This window comes from Solea solea, chromosome 5 (genome assembly GCF_958295425.1).
Source record: "Solea solea chromosome 5, fSolSol10.1, whole genome shotgun sequence".
Lineage (NCBI taxonomy): Eukaryota > Metazoa > Chordata > Actinopteri > Pleuronectiformes > Soleidae > Solea > Solea solea.
The window spans coordinates 27572845-27583109 of NC_081138.1; the positions used below are offsets into that span (position 1 = coordinate 27572845).

The 10265-nt window shown below is 39.7% G+C and overlaps 2 protein-coding genes across 2 annotated transcripts; one reads left to right on the top strand and one right to left on the bottom strand.

Moving 5' to 3' along the window:
• The first annotated feature begins 516 nt into the window (after positions 1 to 516).
• On the top strand, positions 517 to 5075 carry ap1s2 (adaptor related protein complex 1 subunit sigma 2). Its single transcript, XM_058629665.1, has 5 exons — positions 517 to 663; positions 1611 to 1789; positions 2081 to 2189; positions 2300 to 2437; positions 3486 to 5075. The coding sequence occupies exons 2-5, from the start codon at positions 1611 to 1613 to the stop codon at positions 3531 to 3533; spliced, it is 474 nt and encodes a 157-aa protein (XP_058485648.1). The 5' UTR covers positions 517 to 663; the 3' UTR covers positions 3534 to 5075.
• Positions 5076 to 5425: 350 nt separating this feature from the next.
• Positions 5426 to 10060, bottom strand: zrsr2 (zinc finger (CCCH type), RNA-binding motif and serine/arginine rich 2). The gene is made up of 11 exons (XM_058629664.1): positions 9810 to 10060; positions 9170 to 9249; positions 8988 to 9069; positions 8788 to 8896; positions 8418 to 8504; positions 7908 to 7946; positions 7536 to 7666; positions 7196 to 7409; positions 6973 to 7028; positions 6601 to 6710; positions 5426 to 6526 (listed from the first exon to the last, which is right to left on the bottom strand). The coding sequence occupies exons 1-11, from the start codon at positions 9848 to 9850 to the stop codon at positions 5685 to 5687; spliced, it is 1791 nt and encodes a 596-aa protein (XP_058485647.1). The 5' UTR covers positions 9851 to 10060; the 3' UTR covers positions 5426 to 5684.
• Between the last annotated feature and the right edge of the window lie 205 nt (positions 10061 to 10265).

The following is a 10265-nucleotide window of genomic DNA, read 5'->3' on the forward strand; positions in this document are numbered from 1 at the left end:
AAATACAGAAGCAAGGTATGATAAAAATAAAATATATATATATATATATACACAAGTGGATTACTAAAAACAAGCACATGTGATGGAATCAGCCTCAAAGGAACTCTGAAATCAAACAGTAATATAGCAGCAGAAAATGTACATTCATTTTTAACTGTGATGAAGAACTTCGAACTGTGGGGGGCAGCACTTCTCAGTGTACAGCCTGCCGGAAATCATTAGAAGAAGACATAAACTTATTTACGTTTTGTATTAAAAAATGAAAGCAGTACTTTCAACATAGCAGAACTTTATCTTTACACAAATATCCGTATACTTCTACCATCTTTGAACAAGTTACAGAAATCTCTTTTTCGAAAATCACACGTAGAGAAACGACAACAGCCATATCTGTCAGGAAAAACCGTCACGAATAACGGAATCTTTCAGCCAATCACGTTCCCCCACTGGAGCTTTTCTAGCCAATCACAGCTCTGTACTCCTCATCGGTTGTCTCATCAGCAACCAGCATCCGCTACGCTAGTTAGCATTGCGGTGGGGGGAGAAGCTAACCCCTCGGAGGCACACGTACAACTGTCCGCTCCTCTCGGTCTATGTGTGCATCACTTGATTTTACTGGGGTTAAAAATCACCTGAGAGACTAAAGCGAAGAACCGGTGTAAGGTAAATAACCGAGAATACTTATCTTTTACGGTGTGGCTAGCTAATCGCCGCAGGAGGAGGCGCAAATTACACAAATGATGTGTTGTTGATGTCAATATGTGTCTATTTAGCAAGGTAAGCTAACACAAGCTAATGGAACTTTGGAACGTGAAAAACGCCTGCGGGAGTTTGAATTAACTCAGGTTTAATACTTACGAAGACACGGGTGGGTCTTCTTGCCACGGTTAATAAAGCATGCGTTTACATGTCTTCTCTTTTCTTTCATTAAAATGATAACATTCTGAGATAGAATGTAAGTCACGGTGAAATATGCATGGGACGAGTTTCCTCATCACGATTATGCTAACCAAAATAATTGCGGTTCGCGATGTTATTGCGATGACTGGATAATTATGTTTTAATGTAATTTTTTAGGTTATTAAACATAAAAGGGCGTGCACGGACTGGGTTGGGGACACCCTGACAGTATAAAATAAGGAATTTTAAATAAGATCTTAAAAAATGATGTGGCTCCCCATTGTGACACACAATAAATGAATCACTAAGATCAAAATATCATTACATGTCATTTCATTACATGTCATTTTTTATCTTCGCTTTAGTCTCTCAGGTGATATCAAAAGTCTAAAAGAGGAAGTAAAAGTTTTGTACACAGTCATTTGGTTTATAAAAAAAATTCAATTTCAAAGTAATATTTCGAATTGAAAACAACAATGTGAAACAAATATATTAGCACATTGCAAAGACTGCAGTTCAGTCATATGTGTAAAGCCAATTTAAATTGAGTATAGTAGTTAATTAGTTCTAGTTATTTAGTAGTTCTGACTCAGCCCTAATGGGGTGTAATTTGTTTTAATTTGATGTAGTGGTTAAATATTGCTTTCATGGAAATTAAAAAGTATTTAATGTTTACCAAGAATAACATTGGCCTGAATTTCCTCCCCCAGATGCAGTTCATGCTGCTTTTCAGCCGTCAGGGAAAGCTGCGGCTGCAGAAATGGTATGTGCCTCTGTCCGATAAGGAGAGGAAGAAGATCTCCAGAGACCTGGTCCAGACTATACTGGCTAGGAAACCCAAGATGTGCAGCTTCTTGGAGTGGAGGGATCTCAAGATTGTGTACAAGAGGTACGTAAATTAAAAACATGCTGAATGTTGAGCTGTGGCATGTTTTGCTTTTTTAGATATTGTGCTCAAAGATGTGATGATGTTGTCAGTGCTCCTGTTTAACTACAGTGTGTAAAACATTTTTAAAAAAAAAAATTTTTTAAAAAAGTTTTTTTGAAACACAACAAAATATAAAACATTACCAGATGGAATGACAAATGAACAACTTGCATACGGTCACATAAGTCTCTGTGATGTTATTGAACATTGATGATCTGAATGTGAGCTGATAATGATCGATCTTTGTTGCAGATATGCAAGTCTGTATTTCTGCTGTGCAGTAGAGGATCAGGACAACGAGCTGATCACTTTGGAGATCATCCACAGATATGTGGAGCTGCTGGATAAATATTTTGGCAGCGTGAGTTTCTCTGATGTCATACCTGTGCTTATTTAGACGGGGGGAGTAAACAAAGCTGTATCCCATCTGATCTGCTTCTCTTTCCGGTTGTGTTGTTGTCGGCTACACAGGTGTGTGAGCTGGATATTATCTTCAACTTTGAGAAGGCCTACTTTATCTTGGACGAGTTCCTGCTGGGCGGAGAGGCTCAGGAGACGTCAAAGAAGAATGTGCTGAAGGCCATCGAGCAGGCTGACCTGCTGCAGGAGGTACGTACAGATACCGTAGTTCAGCCCAGGTTCAAGGTGTCTTTATCATCCACGAGGGACAAATTGTTTCACAGCTTCTCTTAAAGCTACCTTTCGGCCATCTGCACCTGTCACCACATTTATTTTAAGCCTGCAGCACTGGATGATAAATACTGCCGGAAAGCTACAGCAAAAAGTGCCAGCCTGCACTTTTGCGTTGCCGTGTGGCTTTTAGTCATCTTCAGTCGACAGAATCGGTACTCCGTGATTTATTTTTAGCAAAGCACGCAAGCACTATTGTTATTAGAGCCTGATGGCGTAGGCCCTGTAACCGGATCAACTCCTGTTCCTGTCAATTGAGTTACTGTTAATTCTTGTCTGGTGATTCTCCTCTGACCTCTGGCATCAATAACACGTTTTAGTCTAGAGCTCAGTGGATATTTTCTCTATTTTAACCATTCTCTGTAAACCCTACCATGTGAAATCCCAGTAAGTCGGCAGTTTCAGCCCCTCAGGCACTAACAGCAATAAATGATTTTTCTTTAGTTTGAGCTTCAGCAGGTCGTCTTGGCCATGTCCAATTAGATATTAACTGCCGGTTGAACAGATGTACCTACAACAACACATGGTTTTACATTTAAAGCTACTGCCAGTGATGGTTTTTTTTTAAAATGGTTTTCAACAGGAAGAAGTGTCCAGGGTTAATGCTCCTTACCAGCACCACCCCTTTCACTCTTTAGCCATGAACCTTCATCTATCTATGAATCAATCAATCTGGGCTTTACAGAAAAACATCCCCCTGCCCAATTACACATTTACCCACCCAGAAACCTCAGTCGATACAAACAAGAATGGATCGTATGTGACGAGTTGCAGCAATATTATCTCACCAGCATGCTAACACCAGAAATAGTTAGATGCATAAACATACTGTATAATACCACAAATGTGCGTCAGTGCAGAGGATGCAAGAGCTTAAAATGATTGAAATAGCATTGTGTTCAGTGTTTATGTGACTAATAAACAAAACAGTATGACCACAAAGAAATTAACTCTTCTTCATCTGCAGGAGGCCGAGGCACCACGGAGCGTCTTGGAGGAAATTGGACTGACATAAATCTTGACTCTGCAGCGTCAAGTTCTTCCTCCAACTTAGGTCTGGCAACCTCCACCACTCTATCCCCCCCCCCATCTTCTCTCATTCACTGTGTCAGTGTTGTACGTATATAATCACCACCTCCATGTACTGTATTACTCTGTACTGTATTATGCTGTAATGTCCCTTTTTAAATGTGGTGCCAACTGTGGTTCTTTTGATGTGTCTCCGTATTGTGCCAGTTTCCCTTTCGCTGTTTTCTGCTGAGCTATAAGCAGACACCATCTTAAAAACTCCACAGAGAGAGAAATGAAATGTAGCAACAACATAAAATCTTTAGCCTTATATTAAGATCATTCATCGTCAGTGATCGACGCGTTGTTTGTGCTTGTTTGGCTTCAAAGTATATGTTTAAAGGTGCTGCTGTCGCTGTGGTCGGTTCTTCTTCCATATGTACAAGTATTCATGACGTCACAGAGCTAAGCATTAGACTCGTGAAAAAGGAAACCCTACACCAGTTTATCCAATAAGAAAAGAAAGGGGAGGGACCTTAATGTTGTTGCTGTCCCTCTGCACAGAGGAAACCGTAACCCTCCAAAAGCTCTTATTTATGTTCAAACGTTCAAACTATTCCTCCGGAAAACACAATAAGAGCTAAAGGACAAATACATACAAGGTTATAAAACTTGCTGATGATGATGTGATTTAAACACAGCACAGACATTCCTGTGTTATAACTTATGAAACACTGTCCTGCATGTTTTAGATGTTGCCCTGCTCCAACACACCTGATTCAAATGGTCAGCTGATAACGAGCTGTTGATCTGAATCAGGTGTGCTGGAGCAGGGCTAGACTATACTTCAAAATAAAAGCCTGAAAGAACACAGGTTTTATTCACAGATTGAACGTTTACAGGATGTTGTCTTATGAAGAAAATTTACTTTCTAAGCATAGTTTACATCATATAATCTACATTGGTATTGACCTTTAGGTCATAAGATGTATACAAACCCTCACATCCTTTTTTCTTGCCATCTGTGCAATTGCACTATTTACATATTCACCATTGTTGATTGGTTTATTCAGGTTTTATTCAAATTAGGGATGCGCCAATCCCATTTTTCAGTCCTGATACTGATACCTGGAGAGAAGCGATGTGCTAATTTAGCTTGGATGAGGAAATCATGAAAAATAAGATACGAGTTAAAAACAGTATTAAGTGGGGTTTTTTACAAAGATCTACTGCTTAGCTCTGTGGCTCAATCACTGTTACTATTTGTGGCTTCTGTTATGAGAAACACTGACACTGTTACAATCACTTTTACATGGTTACATTCACTTCAGCAATTCAATTAAACACACAAAAAAATCAGGTTCATACATGTTTCTTTTGATTCCTCTCCAGAAATTAACAGTTTAATTCCTTTTTTTTAACCCTTTTTCTAAACAGCAGTTCGTGTGTAATTAGTGTCAAAGGTGTTTTACGTTTTATTTTTCTGTCAAAGACATTGAAGTTTGTCACGGTATCCGAGGATACGTCTCCTGTAGTCGCAGGTCAGAAATTGCATAGTGACCCAAATAAAAGAGATGCTTTTTATGTATTATGACACTTTGGCTTAAAGACTTAACATATGACCAAAGAACACTGTGTTTTACCTTCTTAAAGGTGTACTGAAGGCTAACATGGCAGAACAAAAGGGATGTTTGACGGAAAAAAAGGGATGTGGAGTTGATTTGGCCAGATTATTATCAGTATTATATAATAATTACAGTCCATTAAAAGGTGGGTGTATCCTGAGTTTCTGTGGAACAGGAACACAGGAGGATGAACTGCACATATCAGGGTACATAATTCATATTCACCACTGTTGACTAAGCTACGAACTCTTCACTCTGCACAAAAAACCACACGTTTCTGTTGAGCTTTTATGAGCAATTATTCAACATTCATCTTTGATTTGTGCAAAAAAAGAAATCAGTTACTTTTGTATTGAACACTGCCAACATGTCTGCTGACATTTCTGTCTTCTTACATTTGAAAGATAATAACAAATAAATGTATTTAAAAAGGAAAACGAGTGGATCTTTTTCTTGGGGAACAACAATCGTGATGCCACAGATTTCAAAGCAAAAATATTCACATGTGCATTAACACTCATCCATAAAAATATCTACGTCGCAGTTTCTGGCTGACTTGTTAGTATTTCAGTTATCGGTTGTTCACTCGGGACTGAATCTGTATCAACGTTCACATCTACATCACCGTTTTTAGCGATTAGCTCTGTTTCGTTTGTCTGTCCACTGGGAGGACAAGTCTCGGTCTCTTCCTCTGACTCCTTGACTGATTCTGCTGATGAAGCGGACGCTTCCGACAGATGGTTTTTCTTCTTATGCTTCTTCTTGCTCTTTTTCTTGTTCTTTTTCGAGCGTTTGTGGCGGGAGTGTTTGCTGCTTTTCTCTGGTATTTTGGGGCTCAATTCTTTACTTTTCTCTCGTCTATTTTCCCTTTCTGTACTTGTGCTCCTTGACCGTTTTCTCGATTCTCTGCGATCGACTTCATCTTTGTCTCGACTATCTCTACACTTGGACTCCCTGTCTTTATCTCTACTCCTGTGCCTCTGCTGTCTGTCTCGACTCCTGCTCCGCACTCTGTCTCGACTGCCCAGGTACCTGTCGTTCCTCCTGTCACTGTGTCTGGATCTAGACGACCATCTCTCCTCCCTCTCCCAGAGAGAGCCCCTCCTCTCTCGACTCCTGCTCCTCCTCCGGTCGTCCTCTCGTCTGCTGTGAGATCTCTCTGATCCCGGTGGGCTTCTGCTGCTGTGACGCTGTCTCCACGATCGGTCTCCGTATCGCTCCGAGAAAGCTCCGTCTCTGCGACTTCCCCTGACGCTGCGGTCCGGTGACAAGTGCAGGTCCCGGTCAGCGTCCCGGAATTCATTATCAGGGTTTCGGAACACGTGAAGGAAGTTGCAGTGCTTCCCTTTGGGGCACGTCCGTCTGTCAAACAACCCTGAGACACAAACAAAAGAGTAAACACCTTACATCTTTGCTGCAAAAAAACTTTTTTGGACAAACATTACTCACCACATATAGCATTCTTCCATCGTGTGACAGGACATATCTCACAGTGAAGCTGCCGGCCTGCGTACCACCTCCCATTAAATCTGATCAAAGCTTCTTTACACTGCTCCTCTCTACACAGATAGGAGGACAAGACATTTTAATGTCCATTGAGACCTGGTCAGGGTTCCTACTCTTTTCTTAAACTCATTTTCAAGAACATTTGCTGCTGCTACAGTAGAAGAAAAAGGCAGAAATTAAGCTAGATAACTTAGGTTAGACTAGATAACTTAGAAATTATAGGTTATAGCCACAATAGCCAAATATTAGTATAATGGCAACAATATTAGTATGGGCAATTGTTCAGAGTCCAACACAGATTGTGAGACGACTTACGTGTCAAACTGAACGTAAACATTTCCTCTCAGGTGTGGCTCATGATTACAGCTGACCTAAAAAAAATAAAGAAAATATAAACGTTTAATAACATAAAATAATACACAGTTACTATTTCATATATGTTGGTTGATTCACTTCAAAATTAACAGAATTTGTGACTTTGACAGAAGTCTATAAAGCAACTTATTCAGACTTTATATCAATTGTGATCTCAGCTTACCTTGAACTGAATCACCTTGCCGATACTCCTAAACTCTGGCAGGACATCTTGGTAGAACTCGAGGAAAGACTCGTGCAGGTCTTCCTCACTGTGCTCCAAATAGGCATCGATGTCATAATCGTCACGGCACGACTCCTCCAAGCCGAACGTTGTAAACATGCCGCGGATCATCAGGGTCGGGCTGGCCGTGGGATACACATGCTTCCGAGAACATCTGGAAACACCAGAGGAGACAGTAGATAAAGATGTGTTATGGAAAGTTATCTGGACATGCATTCAAACACCATTCAAAAAGCATATTATGAATAAAAAAACACAGCAAATCAGTTAAAAGAAGCACCTGTCTCCAAATCGACACGCTCCAGTCTTGAGGAAGAACGGACAGTTGGCTACGTCGCGCTCCGTTCCAAAGTTTTCAGTTTTTTCTGTCACTGGAGCCTCAGGATTCATCCACGGTCGGCTTTCTTCAAGCTAAAGTGAGAAGACAAACAATAACAACATTTATACTAGATAGTTTTGACTTTAAACTAGAAAGAGATGTGCAAGCATTGTCCATTCTTGTCCAGACAATGTTCTATTGCAGTGGTCATAAGTAGTTAGTTACTGCTGTCATGTTTACAGTGCATTCCAATTATGTTTGGAATTTCTCATTTCCTTGATTCCAAGATGGCTTTCACTCGCATAAATAATAAAACCACATAAGTGTCTGTACCTGAGTTTCAGCTTCGTCCAACATTTTCTGAACAGCCTCCTACAAATGGTGTAAAGACACGGCTGGTGAAAATGTGCACAGGTCAACATTCTGCAGCATGTCTGTTTCTGTGGGTTAAGACCACGTTCACATGAACTCGTAGACACAAAACATAAAATCACATTTAACAGGGACATTTTTGAACTATGGCAGAGGAATTTCACAGGGTTTTTTTTTTTTTTAAATCACACAAAGTAAAAGATACATCCTTGCTGTGACGGCTGAAGGTCCTGTAATGGTTACTTAAGGAATAGGATGGTTCCTTGTGCCACTCAGTCAAGGAAAAGTTTTTAAAAGAACCACACACAAAGCAAATACACATTTCACAAATGATAACTCCCCACTGGCAAGACACGTTTCAACCAAAGGAATATTGTAGATCTTCGCTTGTAAGCGCACAATATATATTCTCATGCTTAAGTAGAAGAGGATATGTTTCTTTTTTTTCTATCCTCCAAGGGCCTGTTTCACCTCTTTGTCTCGTTTCTCCTGCTGTTTCTGCTCTTTTTCTTCTTGCTCTCTCCTCTGCTGAGCCTCCCATTCCTCCTTTATCAGCCGCTGTGGAAAAAAACAAATATAAAATAGTGAGTTTATGTGTCGGCATATTATAATTTTATTTTGAGTTATTGGTCAAAGAGGCTCAACAACCAAAGCGACCAGCCCCACGGAGGAGCTGATGAAAAGTCTATTTAAAGAGAAAAAAAGGCTACATGAAAAACATAGTGCATGCTTTCATAATAAAGCTTTATAAAATCAAGACATGACAACCTGAACTCCTGATTTGGAAGTAATATCTTCAATAAGATGTATATGTGATGTATATGATGTATACAAACTGTACCTCCTCTTCCTCTTTTCTCTTCCTTGCAGCCTCCTCCTTCTCAAACTTCAGCCTGAACTCCTCCTGAGCAATCCTCTCTCTTTCCAGCCACTCGTCATGTAGCCGCAGTCTAAGAAAACACAGACACAACATAGATAAATAAAATCTGTGTGATCAAGGTTCCTGTGCTGTTTAATCATCAGACATTAGGGGTGACTTGCCTTTCATCCTCAGCCAAATCATTCTCCTCATCTCCATCACCAAGTCCTTCTTCAGGTGTAGAGCTTCCTCCATTTTTTAATCCTACAACATAGGGAAATGTTGGTACTCATCTGGCAAAGGGTGATAGATGATCATCACATTTCATATCACAATAAGTTTAACAGATGCTGCAACACAGTACCACATTCACTGGCTTGGGCAACAGCTTGACGTTTCCGTTTTCTTTTCTCCTTCCTCTTTGCAGCTCGATGTTGTTTTCGACTATGATGAAAAGAGATGAGAGTTTACAGTAGGACCACATTTACATGGACTGCAAGATTCAGACTTTTACTGCGCCAAGACAAAATTAGAAAAACTGCCATATTAAACAGCATTTTCTGATGATCACCTTAACCAGAAATATGTCAGATCTACTTACATGCAGTATTCAGATTTTTAGCTACATTATGTGGACATTTACACATTCTGCGTTGACTTAGCCATGTCATAATCAAATGATGCTCTGAAATTTGTACACAGCAACATGAATGGAATATTTGAACAGTAAATCATGAAACAACTAATCTAAATGAATGGCTCCTTATTCACTACAATGTAAATATCATACTACCGGTGACAATGTAAGTAACGTCAATGTCCTGAGACAAGACAACTTTTATTGTACTGTGTGCATATCCATCGCTGTGGACTTGGTTGACCCACAACACCGCTCCTTCAGTCGCTAAAGTAATATTTTATTATTTTACAGATACTAATGCTGTAATCCATCTGTTTTAAACGTGCAATCTGATTAACAACGACAGAGAAACAGAAATACAAACCTTTGCACAGCCACTGACATCGGTGGAGCGGGCTCTGCCATCACTGCTAACGTTAGCTAGCGAGCTAACACGACCACGTTTGTTTCTATTTGAACATTAATAATAATTTCCGGCAAACTGTAGGTTCTAAATGCTCACTGATCGCACACTACATTTGTCACAAGTAGATTAATTCGCCAAAGTGCTGTTAGAACAAGATACTCTAGAATCTGTGTTAAACGTGAGTTAGCTCAGTCTGAGCTGTTGATAATATTTTGTTTGTCAGCGGAAGGAGTAGAGTTCACGAAAAATACTTCCGGTTCAACCGACTTTTCGTATCCAACAATTTGAGCTTTTGTGATGTTGTTTCTTGTATTTATTTGACTTTTGCATTTTGTACTGTCCTGAAATAATAATAATACATTTTATTTATATTAAAATGTATTATTATTCTTATTCTTATTCTTATTATGATAT